The sequence below is a fragment of the Mesocricetus auratus genome, unplaced genomic scaffold (assembly GCF_017639785.1).
Source record: "Mesocricetus auratus isolate SY011 unplaced genomic scaffold, BCM_Maur_2.0 Super-Scaffold_100030, whole genome shotgun sequence".
Lineage (NCBI taxonomy): Eukaryota > Metazoa > Chordata > Mammalia > Rodentia > Cricetidae > Mesocricetus > Mesocricetus auratus.
The window spans coordinates 6161988-6184094 of NW_024429211.1; the positions used below are offsets into that span (position 1 = coordinate 6161988).

Here is a 22107-nt window from a genome sequence, read left to right on the forward strand (position 1 = left end):
AGTAGGAGTCTCCATTCCTATAAATACAATGCTGTCGTGTTTTGACAGGGCTTATGCTGAATGTGGAGATGGCTGTTATCTGACAATACACATTTCAATCCAAGATACAGCATGTTCTTTTCAGCTACGTGCCTTCAGACTCACCAACAACACATCATCGTTTTTTTAGTGCCTAAGTCTTTCATTCTGTGACTAAGATGTCACCACATTGTGACATGTCTGTAACCCCAGCAATCGGGAATGTGAGGCAGGAAGACAGGAAGTCTGAGGTCATTCTGGACCACCTAGAGAAACATGTTTAAAAGGCAAACGTGAAGGCCGTGGTGGATCCCATGTGTAGGATACAAAGGAGAGGCAGAGGCAGGAGGATCCCACAGGAGTTGAGAGTAGCCTGGGATAGGGCTTTGGGGCTGGAGAGATGGGCACCCTGCTTTTTTACAGAGGATCAGAGTTCAGTTCCCAGCACTTGTACCAGGTGGCCTACAACCATCCATAAACTCCATCTCCAGGGCATTCAACACTCCTGAACTTTGCAGGTACCTGAAGTCATGTACCAGCATACCCCCCTCACCACCACACCCCCACACACCACACACTTTACACTCAATTAACATAAATGTTAAGCCTCATTAAAAAACATTTTTGTCCTGTTAGGTGATGATCTGAATGGATCTGCTTTCTTCCCTCCCCCGACCCCTTTCCCTCATCTCTCTCTCTTTTTCTATTTTCATTTATTTTACAACCAAGCAGGCTCCCCTCCTTCCTCTCTTCCCATCCCCTCCTCTTTCCCGTCTACCCGACTCCCTATCCACTCCTTCTCCACCTCCATTCAGAAAGGCGCAGTCCTCTCATGGGTTTGTGCAAAGCAGGGCACATCAAGTTGAGGCAGAACCTACCTCCTAACCGTCACTCTGAGGCAGGGCCAGGTAATCCAGCATGGGAGCAGATGACCAAGAGCCAGCGAAACCCCGTGGAGAGACCCTGCTCTCTGTTGGAAGCCCTACTAAGAGACCAAGCCACACGACTGTCACTCACATGCAGAAGGCCCAGGTGGGTCCCATGCAGGCTCCCTGACTTGTTACAGCATCCACGAGCTTCTGTGAACTCAGGTCAGTGTTTCTCTGTGGGTTCCCCCCATCGGGATGAGGGCGGATAAAGGGGTGGGACCCTTCCTCCGTTTCGTAGATATACTGCTGGCTTCCACCTGTTCATTTTGTCTCCCACGGTTTTGCTGAATTCATGTTTTGCTACAAAAGATAGGAGTAATCACACAGTTCTTCGACTTTTACACATGGTCATTGTTTGTCTTTGAATATGCAAGCGTATGCCATTCTTTGTACAGTGACGTGAGTATCATAGTCTTGATTTCAGGGAGAAAATTTCAGTCTTTCACTCTTAGGATCTTATGCGTTTCACACGCCATAAAACCACCCAATCAAGTTTTACTCATTGTACACTGCAAGTTTTTAATCAGGAAAATGAGTTACATTTCGTGAGGTTTGGTCTGCTTGAATTGAAATGATCATGTGTGTTACTTTTTTCATTTTATCTGTGCACTATATTGCACTGATTTTTCATGTGAGATTATTTCACAATATTTTGCGACTTGATTAAGACTTAGGTTGCTGGTTTTGGATGGTTAATACTTTGTTGGACTTTGCGTAAGTGTTCATAAGGGATGCTGCCTGTCGGCTCCTGTAGCCCTTTGTGCTGGCTTTGGTACAGCCATACTGCTGGCCTCACAGACCGAGTGAGAAGTGAGGAAGAGCCCTTCTCCTCTTCTGTATTTTGCAAAACCTTTAATTAACTAGTGTTAGTTTCCCTGTTTTCACTGTTTGGTGGAATGAACCAGTGAACCCGTCCAGTATGGAACTTTCACTTTTGAGAAGCTCATATTTTCTGTCCTCTGCGTGATTCGTGATTCCATTTTGTTAGGTTTTGTGTTTCTTAAAAAATTGTGTTCATGTCATCCAATTTGTATAATCTTATAGCACATAAACTTAAGTTTCTCTTGTTTGTAAATAGTGGTTAGGGAATCCCCATCCTTCAAAACATCTGATTTTAGTTATTTGAGTCTTTGTTGGTCATTACAAAATACTCAGTTTTGGGTTACACCCCATTATAAAAAAAAAAGATGTATTGATGATTTTATTTATCCTGTATCCATGTGCTTTTATTCATGAACAGCTTTTTCCTCCCTCCCTACCCCCACGAGCATGTAAGCTTACACTTGGTGTCTGACATGTTGCAAGCGCGCCATCGTTTTTGAAAAACTCATAACAGGGAAGCCTGCAGTGGCAGCACAGAGATCTTCCCCTCCCTCCCTTCTGCCTTATAACACAAAAGTTTTCCTAAATCCTGCAGCAAGAAATCTCAACTCTCTAGGCCCACGGGGGGGGGGGGGGAGGTTGCAGCCGCCCAGTGCATGACAAAGAAAGGCACACACCGAAACTTTCCCTGTGAGTCTGGGCCAGGAGGAGTGCGCCCTCGGGAAAGGTTTTGGCCCCTTCTGGGTAGTGTGTCACTGCTCTTCTGTTCCAAGCTGCTTCACTCCATCATAGGCTTCCTGCGGGAGCCTTTGGCGGCCACGCCTCCTTATTTCAGTTCCCTCAAGTCACGGATGGGAGGAGATTCTCCTTTTCGGTTACAAGGTCTAACTGGATAAATTCCTCTCAGGACTCGCCACCGAGGATTGGTATGGCTGCTCTTTCTCCGTTCCTTTTGGTGGTACCTATGTTTTGTCACTCTGAGGTTTAATTACGTCTACGGTTGTTACATCTTCTCGGTGGCCCTTTAATCGATGTCCAGCGTTTCGACTTTGGCTGCAGTTTTTTTTTTTTTCTTAAAGTTGGTTTTCTCTCACAGCAGCACCGGCACCTCACGTCTTCTTCCGCCGCCGTTTGTACGGGATGAGATTTTCACCCTTTCACTTTCCAACTTCCGTAGATCTTGACTCTGATCCCTGCGCTTAGGTATCTGTGCCGGTCTCTGCTTGTGGATTCCCTTTTGTAGACGGTGTTTAATTAGATGCCGAATTATTCCTAGACGCTCTGCTCTGTCAGTCTCCAGCTTTTGATTAGGTCAGCGTATTTGAATTTGGAGCAATTAGAGCAATTAGTAACGAGAAAGGACGGACTTCTACAGCAATACTGCCTGCTTCCTTTGCATTTGGGAGCTTTTCCTTCCCTCATTCCTTTCATCTGCTGTATTTGTTGTTTAGTGGGCTTTGTTAGCATGATTTGATTTCCCGTTCATTTCCTTTGCAGCTTTTTCACAGATATATTATTTTTGGTCATCATGCATATTAGCTTTAACATCCTAAATTGTAACGATATATTTTGCTCTAACACATACTCTTCAGTCGGCTCAGCTCCCCTTACAAAACAGCTTTGCAAACTGTGTCTCTGAGCACTTTGTGCTAGTAACATGGATTATGAATACTCATATGTATTGGGGGGGTGGCAGTGAGACAGTGCTTTGCTATGTAGTCAAAGCCTGCCTAGACCTTGCTGTAACATAACCAAAGCTTGTGATTTTCCTGCCTCCGCCAGCCAAGTCTGCAAAGTCATCATTTAAGTCTTTTAGTGAATAAAAACTAAAAACTGGAGTTACAAAGCGTCCAGTAACACTGGTTTTCATTCATCATTTCTGGACAGCATCACAGTACCACAAACCTTAACACCAATGTCCAGTATCTTTTCCTTTAAACATCTGAACACTCACTTGAACACTTCATTTAAAGCAGGTCTAGTAAACAGAAACAAACTATCTCCGAATTTATTTATTTCAAGTCCATGTAGTCTTTCTTCTCTGTGTTCAAACTCTGTTAGTGAATTGAACACTGTAATTATTATGCCCATGGTGTTCAGAATTTCAGATTTCTTTTTATGATTTCTATTTCTTGGTGCATTTTGTGCTTCTCATCCACATACAGTCATCCACCTTCTCAGTCCTTAGCTCATCCTTCCTCTTGTCCCTTATCTGTAGTGCTAAGATGGGTGCTTTGAAGCTTTATCTAGCAGAGTTAATGTCTAAGTAGCTGTGAATTCATTTTTTTTCCTTTGAGGTGAACATATTTTTCCCCTTCTTTGCAGGGCCTTATGCTACAAGTTTTAAATTTGATTACGCTAGTGTGGCGAGTGCAAATCAGATCATTCCTTGTCACCACTTCTCTCAGTCTTTGAAGACTGGGTATGCAGTGGAGCACGCTGCAGCCGTGTAGCTAAGCTTGCTTTGTACCAAGGCATCAGTCCTAAACAAAACTGGAGGTTTCTCAGAACTTTTCAGGACCATATGCCTTTCCTAGAAATGATTATGAATTTTTAAATTCCCTTGTGTATAGGAATGCCTTTTTTCTAATTTCTTCATTTTCTTCCAGCTTTTACTTTGTACTTTTCCTGGCTTACTTCATGTCCTCGGTAAGGGCATCTGAGCATCCTTGTCGTTTTGGAGCCTTTACAGGCAGGGCCAATCTCATTCCTCAGCTATATTCTGAATTATACAGAATGGAGTCCTCTTCTCTCCAGTTCTGTAAGCATCCCACATGCAGTTTAGAATATAACTTGATAATTTAAAACACAGGTCTTATCCCCTCCCTCTGATGTTAGGGAAGAACTAGGAAACAGGATGCCATGTTCTCAACTCCTGCCAAAGAGCATTTGAGAACTAGAAAGCTAACTGTGCCCAAACCATCCTCCTGAATATGGTTTTTCTCAGTTGTGCATTTGGGCTGTTGCTACGTACTGTGGGCTTCTGTTTCAGGGACTGTACAAAATTGCCTCAGACAGCTTCTCTATCCGTTTCCATGTTTGTACAGGGAACAAAATCCCGGAGGCTTTCAGTCTACATTCCCCCACTGCCAACCCCTAACAGAAAGATCTGTAGAGATGGGAGAGTATTCACGTAAACAGAGCAGAGATTATCAAAGCTTAAACTGTAAAAGTAAAAATAAAGCAGTCCTTTTCCCTGTAGCCTACGCTGGCCAGTAAGTTATAGCAGGAGCACTGCTCCTGCCTTGTGAGTCCTGGAACCCATAGCCTGGCTTAAGATAAGTATTGTGACATTCCAAAAACTAACCAAGAATATAATAAAACAATGTGATCTTCAAGATGATAATTGATTAGAAAATCCAAACTAAAACATTTTCCTAAAAAGCATGAATTTCCAAGGCAGACAGGAAAACATGAAGAGACCACAATGCAAGTGGTATGTATTTTTTTAAAAAGAGGATATTCTGAGCACCTCTACAGCAGACATTTGAAAAACCAGATAAAAACAGACAAAAAAAAATTGCACCTACAGTACGCCCAGTATGAAATGAGTGTTGCGGCTGTTCCTGAAACTTGAAGGAAAATGATTTCATCATTTTAATGTGTTGGTGCAATCTTCTTAGGGCAAAGACTTTCACAAGCAAATCTGATAAGCATTTAGGATGAAATTAAATCTAATTCTGGTACACACACACAAACACACACACACACACACACACACACACTAAAGCAAAAACAAAAGTCATCCCATGTTTCAAGTTATACTATAGAGTTATAGTAATAAAAACAGCATGGAACTAACCTAAAACCGACTCACCGAACAATGGAATAGAGCAGAGGACTCCCATATAAGCCCACATCCCTAAAGCTACATGAATTTTGATAAAGAGACCACAAATGCACATGTGAGGGAAAAAAAATAAAAACAAACCAAAAAAAACGGCATCCTCAAAAAATATGGTACTTGTCAAACTTAATAACTACCGTGTAGAAGAATAAAACGGGATACCTCTTTAATCTCTCAACCTTCACAAAACTCAACTCCAAATGGATCAAAGGTCTTAAGAGAAGATCTGATAACCTTAGTCTGACAGAGGACAATGTAGGAAATTCAACCAGATTTCTTGGCACGGGAGGAAACTTTTCTGAATAGGACCCTGATAGTGCAGGCATCAAGACCTAACACTTAGAAAACGGGGTCCCAGCAAACTAAAATGTGTCTGTACAGCAAAGAACACCGTCATCCAAGTAAATCACCAGCTTACAGAATGGGGAAAAACATTCTACTAGCTACACATGACACAAAGAGTTAGTATTTATATCACACAAAGAACTCAAGAATCTAAACATCAAAAAAAAAAAAAACCAAGCAAAAACAGCCTAAATAATGTGGGGCATGGAACTAAACACAGAACTCTCAAAAGATGAAATATGAACGGCTGAGAAACATTATGGAGAAATGTTCAGCATTCTCACTCCTCAGGGACATCCAGATTAAAGATTACTGGAGATTTCATCTTACCTCAATTAGAATGTCTATTAAGGACAAAAAAAAATGCTGTCATGTTGGGAAAAGGGAACATTTGCTCACTGATGGTTGAGAAAGCAACTTCATGTGGCCACAAAGAAGATTAAAGATTGGGAGGCTGGGGGGGAAGGGGAGTGCGGGAGGAGGGGAGGGAGAGGGAACTGGGATTGACATGTAAAACAAGCTACTTAAAATTAAAATAAAAAATGATATATAAAAAAAACAAAAAAACAAAACAAAAAAAAAAGATTTCTCAAAATGCGAGAAAAAGATTCACCACGTGACCCAGCTTTAGCACTCTAGGACATGTACCCAAAGGATTCTGTCACCTACTGTAGAGACAACTGCTTATCCATGTTGATCACTATTCTCATAATGCCCAAGAAATGAAAGCAGCCTGAAGCCCATCAGCTAATGAATGGATAGTGAAAATGGGGTGTATTGTCACTGGTGAATGCTATCTGGTTGCTCAGAAACACAAAGTTATGAAATTCCAAGTAAATGGGTAGAGCTAGGAATCATTAGTCTTCCTGAGGAAAGTTAGGGCCAGAAAGACTAACATCCCATGTTTTCTCCTGTTTATGGCTGCTAGCTTTGATTTGTCAGATATGTGTATTTCTTTTTGGTAAGGGGCCATAGGGAGCACCTTCACAGGAGATAGAACATAGTGATACATATACATACATATACATGTACATGTACATGTACATGTACATATACATATACATATATATATATATATATATATATATATATATATATAATGAAGTTAAAGGCATGGTGGAACGGGAAAGCTCAAGCTAGGTTTTGAGTGGAAGTTGGGGTAAAGGAGAGAATGTGGGGAGGGATAAATAATACTAAATTCCTTCTGAAAAAAATAGAAATCTAAAATTGTAGAAGCTTCCTAATATTCACACACACACCAAGGAGGACGATGGTGTTACATTGTACAGAGCAACAATGCACTTACTAGAAACCACAGAGTAACTAAGAGCCTAGTGCCTGGAATGACCTTTCTCTTTTGGAGTTGGAAGTGTTCCCATAGACCCAAACTTTACAGGCTAGCCAGCGTTACTTGTTACTCTCCAGAACTTGCTCTCATTTTTTCCAATACACCAAATACATGGAGTCGTAGAACATTGGAGAAAACAAGCTGGTACTCACCTGGAAGCTTCATCTCCATTGGCTAACTTTCATAGTGCTGAAAGATACTATGCATACCACTAGAGTATAAAAGTAATCATGGATCTTTCCCAATCGTAAACAGTGCAAGCTACAATAATGACCTCCCTGCCAAATATACCCCTGGTGTAAATAGCAAGAGAATCATGGGATAAGACAACTAACTATATTGTGAGCTTAAGGCCAGCTCAACAAGAGGAAACTCAGGTCTGTTACCATTACCAGACTAAGAACCTGGGACCAAACAGGTCTTAGACCCTGAATGTTATTCTGCTAAATGGGCATAGTATTAATCTTACCCCTATAGATTAAGGCAGCACTCAATCCTCATTAGAGAAGCTCTTATAGATTAAGGTACCTCTCAACCCTTAAGAAAGATGCTCCTTTTTGCAGCAGATAGAGATTAACACAGAGATCCATGACTGATCAAGGTCCAGAAAAATAAAAGGTGGCAAGAATCTCAGCCACAAATGGGACATTCATATCATAACCTTTCTGCAAAGATTGTAGAATAGCAAGTGGAAAGAGTGTAAACCCAGAGGACATGGATAACTGCAATTAATCAGTGCTTTCTGGATGCCAGAAAAAAATTTCATCATCGAGGGGAGAGGTAGCAATGACATCTCAATCCATCTGAGGAGTTGTTGGCAATTTTTAGCTGCTAGGAGAGAGATGATCAGTTTTCCTTAAGAGGATAGGCTCCTGTTAGGTTGACCATGCTCTAGTGGAATGGTCACACTACCAGAATATACGGGCAGCACAAATTAGACTTGATTGTTTTTTAAAAAGACACATAGTTGTGTGGATATAGGGAAAGATGATACACTTGGAAGAAGTTTCAGGAATAAGTAAATCTGACCAAAATACATTGTACAAAATCTCAAAGAACTAATAAAAAAGAGAGAAAAGTCTGCCTAAAATATTTTCACATGAAGGATATATTTGCATACAAATGTTTAAAATAATACCAACCTTCTTAAGAATAAGAAACCTTATATCATATACTCTATGCCAGGGCATGCAGAAAGAGAAATCCTCTTGATTAATTATATCAAAACACAAGAGAAATTAGAAAACATCAAAATGCACTCTAGCATTTTGTGTGACTAGACTGTGTGTGACACATAGCACACATAAATGTGCAGACTCCATACTACTAGCTCTCTAATGTATAATACATTATACATGTATAATTATACATTAGATGGAATTCCAACAAATTGGTTCATATTTTCTGGAAGTTTCTACATATCACGTGTCTTAACAGAAGTCAGATTACTGAAAGTCAGAAAATTTTGGGGAAGGTACTTTTATGGAGAGTTTACACTCATATTTAATAAGGAGACATTACTCTAAATAAGGCAAACACATGGTGAGCAAACATATGAAGAATTCTCAGAATCACTGATAATAAGTTCATAGCACAGTAAAACACCATTACACACATATAAGGGTGTCTACAGTGAAAATCATAAAGAAGCATTAACCAGGACAGGAAGAAAATAGTACCCTGTACACTGTTGGTGGGAATGTAAATTAGCCTAGCCATTACAGAAAGTGGTATACAGGCTTTTTCAATCACTAAAAAAAATTCCCTGGAAATTCAGTATTTACCCCAAAGATTTTAAGTCAGCTTGTTCAAGAGATACCTACACTCCCATGCAGAGTGCAACTGTAACATTTTCGAGTCAACCAAACTACCCACCAACATATTAACAGAGAAGAAAGTGTAGCACAACGGTGCAACACTGTTTAGTTAACAACAGCAATGAAGGTTCTGTCCTTCCTGACAACATGGATGTAAATGGATGTAAACATTAAGCTATGCCATGTAAGCCAGACACAGAAAAACAGACTGTTGTAATGTGTGCCTAACGCAACCCAACAAAGGAGTAGATATAAGAATGGGGTTGACAAAGACTGGAGAAGAAGGAAGGTGATAGCAATAAATCGATACAAAGACTCAGAGAGGAATATTATTTTTAAGATCTACTGCACAGCATGGAGAATGAGAGTGTGCTGTATATTTCAAAATTGCTAACTCGAAATTCCTAGAAGGAAATTTCAAGTTTACTCACCACAAAAGAGATGAAATACTTAAGGGGGAATGTGACACCTGGTTTGATTCAATTATTCCGTTTTTGAATGCATAAATCGTAACGCCAATGTTTACCCCTTAGGTGGATGTAATTATAAATTGTTAATGTATAATAAAAATAAACATCTAAAAATGAATAAATATAGCAGTCACAGAAAATAGTCATGCAAACACAGCATGAAGGAGTAATATCTGCTTCTGACAGTTAAAAACATTTGTCTGGCAGTGGTCATCATTTTAATAGTTGTTAAATATAAATGTAAACTGGGACATGACACTTGCCATGTGTCAATGTATAACACAATATCTGGAAACCACTTAACAGACTCTCTCTCTCTCCTTACACACACACACACACACACACACACACACACACACACACACATACACACACACATCCCTAAAACTGGGAATTAAAAGAATACATATTAGTTACCCTAAATAGAAAGTACCATCATCTTTGATGGTAAGCACAGGCAGTACCCTGGTCATAGGGCAATGTATAGCACAATGTCTGGAAACCACTTAACAGACTCTCTCTCTCTCTCTCTTCTTACACACACACACACCCCTCCCTAACTGGGAATTAAAAGAATACATATTAGTTACCCTAAATAGAAAGTGCCATCATCCTTGATGGTGAGCACAGGCAGTACCCTGGTCATAGGGCAATGAGCTGGTGCTTGTACACTGTCAGCTCATCTCTCTTTTGGAAATCAAAGTCAGTACAGTGCAGCAGGGAAAAGAATTGAGGAAAAATTATTATTTTGAATGAAGAAAAACTCACTACAATAAACAATGTAAGTATAGAACTAAAATGTTTAAGAATGTCAACTAAAGATTCCATTTTTTTTTAATTTGCAGGCAAATGGATGGCACTGAGTGAGGTAACCCAGTCACAAAAAGAGAAACATGGCATGTACTCTCTCATTTATGGATTTTAGATATGGATCAGGGGAGTGCCAGACTACAATGCCATTGCCAGAGAGTCTGGGAAACAGAACCTTCATCCAGCAACTGATGGAAGCAGAGGCAGACACCCACAGCTAAACACTGAGCTGAACTCCTGGAATCCAGTGTCAAAAAGGGAGAACTCATGGGCAAAGGCGTTAAGGCTGGGCTGGTTTAACCCACAGAAACAGTTGACCTGAACATGGGGGAGCTCTTGGACCCCAGATTAATGACTGTGTGGAAAGCATGGGACTGACCCAGACCCCCTGAATGTGGTTGTCAGTGAGGAGGCCTAGGCAATCTATGGGGCCTTGGGTAGTATTTATCCCTGGCATACAAATAGACTTTGACTGCCCATGTCACAATATAGGAGGCTCTCTCAGCCAGGACTCTTGGGGGAGGGCCTAGGCCCTGCCCTGGATGAAATGACAGTCACTGGAGTTCCACCATGAAGGACCTCACCCTCCCCGGGGATTGGAGTGGAGGTTGAGTGGGGGACTGGGGGACCTGGTGGGGAGTTCAGGGGAGGAGAGGAGGGAGAGGGAGCTTGGATTGACATGTGAAACAAGGTTGTTTCTAACTTAAATTAAAAAAGAGTGTTAACTAAATTACTAGAAATAAGACTAGTGTGGCTAGATGATTTCATATATGTGGTATTTCGAAAGCTCACATATTTGAATACTTGGTGCCCAGCTGATGGAATTGTTTGGGGGAGATTATGGAACCTTTTGGAGGTATCACTTTTTTGGAAGAACTTTACATTAGGAGCAGTCTTTGAATGCTTACAGCCTTACCCCCACTCCCAATGTCCTCTCTATGCTGTGTTTTTATGACTAATGGTGCAATCTCTCAGCTTCCTGCTCTTGGCTTCCTGCTTCTGTGTCTCCCCAGCCATTACAGACTCTCCCTCCAGAACTGTAAACCTAAATAAACTCATAATGTCTTATCACAGCAATTAAAAAGTATCTAGTAAAGGAGTTGGCACTAGAGACTCCTGGTTTTGAAGAACCAGACCATTTGAATTTTGGGGTGGGGGATGTGAGAGACTTTGAAACCTTGAACTAGAAATCCTATTTTTGCCAGGAACAGAACTTAATGGTTTATTCTGTTTAGGGCCTGGAAGACAATAGTCCTGAGAGGTTTCAAATTCAAATATTAGTGGCTGAGATAGAGGTCGATCATGGGCTTTTTGACAAATGGTGTGGATGCATTCTGTCCCTGTCCTAAGACCTTGCCCAAAGCTATGCTAAAAACTATTTGGCAGTCAGAATAACATTGATTCTTTTGATTGGTTATTGCTGATAACTATTATTCAGATCTACAATGAAAAAGATAAAGTGGGACATAAAGAAATACAAAGTGTGCAGTTTACATGGGAAAGCACTGGTGAGCTTAACGTTACGGTCAATGCACGTGCAGAAAGAGAGGCTGTCTTGTTAAGGAGTTAGGAGCCATTACATGTAACCTCCCTAGGCTGCACTAGAATAATGGTAATGGTGTACTTATGGCAAAGGCTTCCAGGTATGCTTCTAGCCTGTCAAAGAGGGAAGTCTGAAGAGTTTTCTGTTCCTAAGGGAAAAGCAACTGTGTGCAAAGGTCACTGCTAGCATGGTCCAAAGTGAGGAGAATCCATCCTAAGCTGGACAACAAACTTGGCAGTGCACTCCGCATAACAGTGATCTTGGAAGCATGAAAGGTTCAAGAGTTCGGAGATCATAGATTCTTTCTCCAAACTTAAGAGAGCTGCTGAGGATAGGCATGATGTAACAGAGGAATCCTGAAAACAAGGCCAGGAAATGCCACTGCATAAAGCTGTAAAGATGAAGTCTGGGTTCAGTGGAGACTACAACATGTTGGAGGCCCCATTACTTCTGTAAGCTCAGACCTTCCTTGGAGTAAATAGAGATTTGAACTCATGGACCATAAAAAATACAGCTTCAGAATAAGAAGCTAAATCAATTATAACACTCAATTTAGATCTTTTGAAAAATCCATTCTTGGTTTCATTTAGTAATGCATTCAAACTTTTAACCTTAGGGATGGTCGCATTACTAATTTTCAGCAGCAGTTTTTAACAGCAAGCAGGAACATTACAATGTGAAAAATATTTTCAATTTACCATCAAAATATTCTATCTTGTTTTGATAACCATCATTCAACCTCAGGTGCTTTATAGGGCAAGCAGCATTATATTTGTAACTTCCCTATTAACCCTTAGCACAGAACAACACAATGTTTAATGGGGGCAAAATAATATGGTTAATGGCAAAGGAAGATGTAGAGATGAAAAAGAAGATAGAGAAGATTGGGCAGGAAGATAATTCCATCTTCTGATAGGTAGTAGGACAAAGTAGAGAAACTGTTCAGGCAGAGGCAGATGATGGCCCTTGAGTCAAGAAGCTCTCAGCAGCCAAGCTCTTTCTGATACCTTGAAAGGCATGACTGCCCAAAGGAAACTTTAAAAGATGCATTGTGCCTCATCCTGAGATCCTCTAGCTACATAGCAAGCTGACCCTGTGCAGAAGCTTTGTCAGTCATTGTGGTCAGCTGTGCCCAAGTCAGTGACCACTAAGGAACTTGTGCGTGCAAAGTTTGAGCTCGAGACACTAGAACGTCTGGGAGAAACAGATCCCCGGGCCACTGACCTTTCATTACCGGTAGAGAATTTCTGTACTCGAGAAGCTGGGGATCAGCCCATCAGCAGAGTGAAAGATCAATGATTTCCCAGAACAAGGCTGATCTGAGGCACTAATGTATGCCTCCTTTGGTCTATAGCCAAAGAGCTTCATCTTACTCCTGAAAATGCAGAATCCCCCCTTGATCCTGGGGCATCATGGCTGTGTGTGATGTAAAAGAAACCCAGAGACTCAAAGCAGTGTTTGACCAACAGTGTGAGCAATAGCTGGAGTGAAGGAAGAGCTCAATGTCCAACAGTGGAAAATTCAACTGCAAGTCTCAGGTGCAAGCGTTCCAACTTACACCCACAACCAGGGGGACCGTGCCCTATTCTGGGTGGGACTTCTACAGCAGCATTTCACGAGGACATCGACAGAAAGCCAGAAGTATGGGGAGTCTGGCTGGTTTCCTCCGTTCCCACACACAGGACAGACACAACTGATGGAGAGGGTGAATTTCAGCTTTAGGAGGTTTCCATGTGAAAGCAAAGGTCTTCAGGACAAAACAGACTTTGGATTTTGAATTTTGCTCTTTTCCCAGGAGTCCTGTTGCAGTGCTAGGCATCAGCAGAATCCACAGCATCTAGTTGACCTCAGGGACAGCCAACATGTATATTGCACTGCTCCCATTGAGCACTGACATTCTGCAGGCTGGGAGTAGTCTATGCATTATGATTACAATATGTTCAACCTCTGATGAGTTTAATAAAGATGCCACAATACTACAAACAGAGGAGCATCTGATCCTATATACCAAATGATGCAGCGTATAGTCCCGCCTTGAGATATTGGTTTAGATCTGGCTTGCTATGTTTTTGCTATGATTTAGCAAGTGTAACAGTAAAAGAAAGAAGGGTTGAGGGCAAGGTGAAGACTAACACTGATAAGAGCACCTGTGCCTTATTTTCATAGAGAAACACTGTATGTATTTGTATATGAAAGGCTGGAATATATGTCATAGACTGGCACAGGATGAACACGGGTATATGTGAACTTTAAAGCAATAATGAGCGTCTTTAATTATTGATGTGCTTCTTGGTCAAAAGCTCAAGTTAAACTGCGTGAAGATATGATGTCTTAAATTTCAGGATTGAAATGTGCAGGCTAGTCCCCTTCTAAGAAGCCAGAAGCTAACAGTGCAGACACTGTAGGCATAGGATATGCTGCTGGTCTGCCAGCACACATGGTGATTTGTGTAGGTCCACAGAAATCTGAAGAATTGTTACAGAAATTCTCAATAAAGGTTCTCAGAGAAGCACGAGGCAACTGTGCCTGGAGAAAAAAAAAGACTGCATGGGAATCTGCTTCCTGGTTGCAGGTAACTGATGGAAAGTTAACCAACGCGATTATTCTCAGGCTACTGTGCCAAGGCTATCACGAAAGGTCCCATGACTTACTGCTGCAATGGTGCTTAACTATTTGCAGGCCAAGTGTGAGGTAAAGACACAATTTCAGAAAATATTTTATTGTTCGTTTGGTTGGTTTTCTTTCTAATTTCACTCTTACCTTCTGTTTGGCACGAAATTGAATACCTTGAAATGAAATCTATAGACTCATTACAGCAGTCACATGCATGTCACATAAATCCACTTCCCAAAGTGAAGGACCTTTGATTTTAACAAGGGCAAATTGATATAGTCCACTTTCATCACAAAAATAAGGAATGCAGGGCCAGCAAGACAACTCATGGGGATAGACACTAGCCAGCAAGCCTGAAGTCTGAGCTCAATTCTGGTAACCCACATGGCAGAAGAAGACAAACGATTCCTTCAGGTAGTCTTCTACCCTCTATGCATGAATAAATGAAGGATAAAAAAATTAAAAAAAGAAGAGAGCCCAAAGAGCTTGCCTTGTTTTAAAAAGCCCAAATGTCAGAGATTTTCATTGCTGTTTCCTCCCAGCTTCCCTCCTTTACAGACATCCATCCACAGGCACGCACAGGCATGAACACGGCCACCCACACTCCCGTACACATATGTGAATGCAGGCATGGTATAAACCCATAACTTTGTGGCATGCCTGCCACAACTTTGGTGAGGGAAGTGGACAGGAAGGTAAATGGCTTTCCATTTTATATCCCAAAGACGTCTTTGTAGGTACTCTTCCAGTGAGACCAGAGTACTATTAGAACCTATTACGCCAAAGCCAAGTGTCGCATTGCGGGACAGAATTATAAAATGATAAACCTGGCCACAGAAACATCATCCTAAACTTCGGTGAATTATCACCATATTTTTATTGACAAAGCACCGTTATTCCCTTACATTTAGAAAGGTCTGATTTGTCAGAAATTCCAATTTGTTACAATACTGTGGTTGGTTGAAGAAAGCATTCAACATTTTCTAGTTAGGGCAAAGTTAAATTATCTTCTCTACATAATGTAGAGACCCTACAAGTCACAAGATGTAGATTTCAACACATTTGGTTTGGGTTTTACTTTTACCTGTTGGAGTAGTCTGAAAAAGGGTCTGGACTAAGCAACGACCTGAGACAGGTCTTCCTCCAAGAGACCCACATAGGTTCCAGTCAAAACTGTGGGCCACTCCTAGAAGATCTCAAGGCCACTTCTAGTCCACGGCATCAAGAAAGCTAGGCAGGCACATACACACGTCCATACGAAACCACAACAGCACAGAACCAAAATCAGTGTACAATCCATTCAGAAATGGAGGACTTAAGAGTATCTTTCAGAAAATTGATAATATACAATTATAACACAGCAGAATGGAGCATCATAGGAAGATCAGGTCATTTCCCATCAAGGGAAATGCTGGGCCTCCTCTGTGTAGCTCAGGAGGCAGTGTGGTTTTCAGGTGAGTGACTATATGTTAAGCCTTGGACAAATCTCTACTTCAAGTGTAAGGCTCTCAACTCCATCTCCATAAACACCAGTGGCACTGCCTCCAGAGAGTACCTCTGAGATTATACCTTAAATCTGTGTAGGAGACACCTTCTAAACATTGCAGCTAGTTTTGGGGAAAAAATTATTAAAGCCTCTCAAGTGTCAGGGCAATATTAATTACAGGTCTTTATGATATGGGAATCTGTGTTCTCAGATATGGCAACCCAATTCTATAGAAACTAAACAAGAAGGCTACTTTGCAACTGTGGTGGCTATTTATAGTAAAACAGTAATGCCCCAAATCGGAGAGTGATGAGATTTTTCCTTTCTGCAAAGCTCAGACTGTTTCATGGATATTTACCAATTAATTTAAGGACATGCTCTCACTTACTATAATCATCTTAAGTGAGAAACTCAATGTCAGTGCACCACATAGCTTCAAAACTGGCCCTGCAGAGCAGACAGACCTGAGCCCGTACAGCAGCCCTGCAGAGCAGACGACAGACCTGAGCCCGTACAGCAGCCCTGCAGAGCAGACAGACCTGAGCCCGTACAGCACTGTCCCATCTGGGTGGAGGCGGATCATGCGGTTTTTCACTGTCACTCCGTGCACAAATGACTTTTTGTCATTTAAGAAATATGTGTCGGGCACCCAGAGCTGGTCAGCCACTCGATTGTCAAGCGTGAGGTTGAGAGGGATCCCAGAATAGGCGAGCCTTTTATCTCTCCAATATTGTTGAAAATACATAGTTAAGGTATAATCCTGGGAGGAAGAGAAAGAAAAGAAAGAAAATTAGTTTGTGCTCAACACAGGTGTAACTCCCGCATGCAGTGACAAATCCAGGCTGAATCCCATGTCCTGTAATGGGCGGGAGCCGTGGACACCTCCTTGGGAATGCAAATACTGAGTTTAATAAGCACAATGTAAGGAGAGATGGGTGGCATAACAGGAAATTTTTGCTTCACTTAGTTACAGGCACCAGACAGGCTGCATTTTGAGACAACCATACAGGAATAAAAGATCTACCATTACTGTAAAATCAGATGGCCAGCAGGGAACTTGGTTGGCTTCCTCTTTTCCCACCAAACAGCGTCTTAACCAAACGGCATGGATGAACTCTATCTACAATGCCATCTCTGTAGTTGAAGCCTCTTTCTTCTGCCCTCGCAGAGGCCTTCCAGAAACACCCACTGGAGATATAGCGGCCTGTGAGATGGAATTGTGCCCTGACTGTCACATGTTCTTTGCCTCTTAGTTCGCCCTTACAATACTGAATTAACTAGGCCATGACCTCACCTGGAGATAACATGATGACATGGGGAACATGGGAGCCTGAGTCACATGGGGACACGGGAGGAAACCACCGCACTGCCTCGGGGCAACCAATCAGCAAATGCCCACTCAGGGAACTATAAAGTGATTTTTGCTTCTTGTTGTTGTTATTGGCAAAACAGCTAATTCAGTTGGCAGGGTTGAAAGCACCCCAAATGCCCAACAGGCAAACAAGGATATGTGGATCGCATGAATGTACACAGATGCAGACATCAGAAAATATGATGAGAGTCACGGGACATTCTGGACCCTGTTATTAAGGGACCGAGATGAAAACTTGAAGACATGTAGGTACATTCCACAGCAGGGAGTCCACATGTCCGTTGGCCATGTCTGCAAACCCACTCATCTTACAGGCAGTGAAACATGAGGAGCAAGCCTGTTTAAGTGTCTATCCTGGGCCGGGCGTTGGTGGCGCGCGCCTTAAATGCCAGCACTCGGGAGGCAGAGGCAGGCGCATCTCTCTGAGTTCGAGGCCAGCCTGGTCTACAAGAGCTAGTTCCGGGAAAGCCTCCAAAGCTACAGAGAAACCCTGTCTCGAACCCCCCCAAAAAAGTCCATCCTGGGCAACGGGGGCTAACATGAACCACTACCTCACATGGCAGTTCCCCATGTTGGTCTCATTTGCACACATAAATGATATGTGTTATGATTAAAAATGGGAAAGAACAGATATCAACCTTCCTGTCCAGATGTGCCAGGCAAGAGCTTTCAAGAAAGCTCACAAGGACGGACCAAGTCTAAACAAAACACAAGTTATGGAAGGGAGGTAGAGCTCGGGGTCAGAATGCACGCGTAGCATAGGTGAGACTCCAGCACAACTAATGGCCTTTACAGAAACGGCAGAGGAGAAAGGAAAGAGGCACAAGCCATGCACACCGGCGTCTCAGATTTTATATGAATTTAAATGAAGCAGGAGTACCCGAAGGGTGGGAATTTCTCATGAGAACATCGAGAGTTAGAGCTCTGAGACTGTCGTGTTGTCTACAGACAGGCTCAGCTGCACCCCTACCACAAAACCGGAAGATTTCCACGGGTCTACGCTTAGTGGAAGCTCGATGAGAAAGCAGGGAGCATGGCATGCCTGTTAGTTTGCAACACTTATATATTTGCAAGAGTATGAACAGGGCAGGAAACCTGGACCCCATCCCAGTGACTGAGGATGCAGAGACTGGGGTGTAAGTATCAGAAAAGTGAAAAGCTCCAACATAGTTCCATGTGACAGGATGACTACCAAGTACATCAAACCATGCATCTTAGTTTTCCCAAGCTTGACATCTGTGGCTCCTCTGAGCTGGGGGAGCTGACCTCCCCAGGGTTGCCCAGTTGTTGCACAGAGTGGACAGCTTCCGGGGTTAGCATGAGGATCAGCACACCTGTTTACATCTGAGCCAATGGATCCAGTGTTTAACTCTAGCCCTTCCTTTGCGGAACTTGTACGCAGCCCCTGACAACTCATAATAGTCTGTGGCCTAGGTCTTAGGTGATAAATGACTAAGAAGGGTCTTGTGGTTAGGAACCTTGCAATCACCTAAGTTAAACAATCCTGGGACGTTTACCTTCACCTATACTTTTAATGGAAACATTAAAGAAAGGCCTCACTTGGAGGCAATCTTCCTTTTCTGCCGTTTGGTTCCCACTGGCATGTTGTTATGTGGGCCCCACACAGTGTGCTGTATTCTTCCCTTTGTTATTCCTTCACTGGCAGCCATCTCCCAATATGCTGAATTTCCCGTGCCCAAGCATCTTGTGATGGAAAACGCTGTCAGCTTGACAGGATCTAGATCACCTAGGAAACAAAGCTCAGGGTGTTATGCAAGGGAGTTTCTAGATCGGATTGCCTGAAGTGGAACAGCCTGCTCTAAGCACGGCTAGCACTTTTTTTCTGCGGGTTAGCTGGGATTCTGAGCTGAACACAAAAGCTGAAAAGTTGAGCTGAGAGGAGCCATTCATCTCCGTGCATCCTAATTGTGAATGCAATACTATTGCCACCAAGCTAGGGCTGTCATTAGGTATTGTGCACTCAAATTGTGAACCAAAATAAGCCTTTTTCTAAAAGAAGATTTTTCAGGTGTTTTGATATGAGAAAAACACCTTTCCATCATAGTAAGAGAGTATTGAGAAGATGGGCGACCTGTTAAGTTGCCCACGTTCCAGTGGTCAGACCCACCTTCATTAGTCTATGGGAAGGACAAATTGGAATCGTAGGACTGTTTTTAGAAAGGCACAAGTTGGAGGAGATGGGGGAAGAGTGTGGATAAACCAAAACACATTGTACGCAGGTATAAAATGCTCCATGAATTAATACAAACATCTCTGATGGGGATTCTGAGAGAGCAGAGGACGAGCTCAAGGGGGTCCTCAGGGGAAACACAGACTCTGAGACCGGGCCAGGAGCCATTTAGGTTACACTCCAGCAAAGAGTCTGGATGTTCTCAGCCCCTATCTTGAATCCAAAAGTTATGGATCAATGGCTTGGTGGAGGGAATCCCAAGCCAGGCAAGCATTCAGACTAAGTCATCTACTGCTCACTATTCTTTTGCAGGTGGGCAGTGAAAGATAGCAGCCAACTGGAACAAAATGATAAGAAAAGTGTGCCCTTTGGCAGGGAAAGGAGCTTAAAGATTCAGACAGGAAGAATGAGGAGACAACAGTGGTCGTCGTTAAGGAGATGAGCCCCTCCAAGGACCAGCTAGCTCCCTTCTCAGCAGCTGGAAAGGTCATCTTGAGGGCAGAAACCCCTCACACTGAAGAATACCTCATGTGAAAATCAAAATTAACCAGAAGGAGAGAGCCTAAATGCAGAAAGCTGCCAAAGGCTTCCCTGATCACAAACAGCCAACTATGGACATGCGTCCCAGGGTCAGCATAGATGGCCAAAAGAGGCAAATAAACTGTGTGCCAAGTAAGTCATGTTACTTTCTGAAGACAGTATCGGACCCTGGGTGGTAGTCCATGTGGTGCTAGTTATACATACACAACAAACGGAAGGATGGAAGCCAGACATGGCGGTGCTCACCCAATCCCAGCACTTGAGATGCAGAAGCACATGGGTGTTTGAGAAATTGAGGCTAGTCTGGCTTATATAGGGGGCTCAAGGTCAGTGAAACAGCAAAGACTGCATAAGGAGACCCAGAACAAAACAAAAGAGGGAATGGAAGGCTTAAGCCAAGTTTCCAGAAGGCTACTGAAGCCACACATCCATAGGAGCTGGACCTCAGAATCCATTGCATGAACTGTGAAGGAAAAGTACAAGTTTGAATGGAAACTACAGGAGGGTGGCAATGCCAGGGCCCTGGGGTGCTGGCTGAGGAATGTTGGATGCAAGGAGCAGAGTTCACCCAAGCAAGAGGTTATGTGTGCTACAGGACGTCAGAGCTGGAGGGTGAGGCTACTCAAGCCCTTTGGATCTCAGGCGGTTCCATTAGAAGTTCTAGATGCCTAACACTGAGCGGGAGGATTCCACATTTCCCCTTCTTGGTTTGGGAACTGGGGTCTGATAATTCCTCGCTTTGTTCTCATTTCTCTGTTTTGTAAAGGGAACATTTATTCTGTGCCACTGGCTGTTAGAAAAATGAAACTTGTCTGATCTTACGCCATAAAAACTCAGTGCTAGGAAAGTGCCCAAGTCTCAGAAAAGACTCTACACACTTCTTTCTTTCTATCTTTCTTTTAATTTCATCTTTATATTCCAATTACTGTTCTCTCTCCCACCCTCCCTCCTGTTCCACCTTACCTGCCCCCAGCCTACCCCCTGCACCCCATCCACTCTTCCCAAGGGTAAGGGCTCCCATGGGGAGTCAATAAAGCCTAGCCTATTAAGTTGAGGCAGGACCAAGCCCATTCCCCCTGTGTTAACGCTGAGCATTGCATTCCATACCCCAACTATCATCACAGAGCCTTCATCCAGTAATTGATGGAACCAGATGAAGAGATCCACAACCAAGCACCCGGCCGAGCTCTGGAAATCCAATCCAAGAAAGGGAGGAGGGAATACGTGAGTAAAGGAGATGAAGATCATAAAGGGGAAATCTACGGAGTCAGCTTAACCAAGCTCATGGGGACTCATGCACATACACTTCTGGAGAGTGTAAGAACTCTTAAAGAATAGAGGGACTTTTCAAGTTGGAGGAAACGCATTTTGACTATGATGAGGGGCAGAAAACTAGGACTTGAAAATGATCTACTTAAGTTTCAGTTTGACATGGTATAGAACTGTGATGGTCAATAAGGCCAGCTGGACAGGATCTATATTATCTAGGAGACAAACCCCTGGGTATGTCTGCGGCAGAGTTTCTATGATAAGTTGAGAGGAAAAACACATCCCATATGTGGATGGCACCATTCTCCAGGCTGGGTCTTAGACTAAATAAAAAGGAGAGAGGGAGTCAAGCACAAGAATTCATCCCTCTTTGTTTTAGCAGTGGACATAATGTGACCTTTACTTCAATATTCTCTGCCGTAACAGAATATGTCCTCAAACAGTGAACCAAAAACGCACCCTTCCTCCCGCACATTCCTTCGCCAGGCATTTTGTTATGGCCACAGGAAAAGAAACCAATGCACGCTCCACTTGCATTCTTAAGTGCAGCATGGGAGGGAGGGAAGTTAGCCATGCAACCAAGATCTCAACAGGCAAGAGCGCATAGGTCGTGGTACAAAGCACGTTTAGAAGCAGAAAGACGAGGTGTAGAGTGTGTTGGCTTTGCAGGCCCTGAGATGTCAGACA

The 22107-nt window shown here is 42.7% G+C and overlaps 1 protein-coding gene across 2 annotated transcripts in view; it reads right to left on the reverse strand.

Moving 5' to 3' along the window:
* The window catches only part of Gabrb3 (gamma-aminobutyric acid type A receptor subunit beta3), a 251789-nt gene that overhangs the window by 41505 nt on the left and 188177 nt on the right, over positions 1-22107 (reverse strand). For both annotated transcript variants that reach the window (XM_005082588.4, XM_005082587.4), the window contains exon 4: positions 16588-16808. In XM_005082588.4, coding sequence (XP_005082645.1) covers positions 16588-16808 — 221 coding nt within the window. The remainder of the gene's footprint in view (positions 1-16587; positions 16809-22107) is intronic.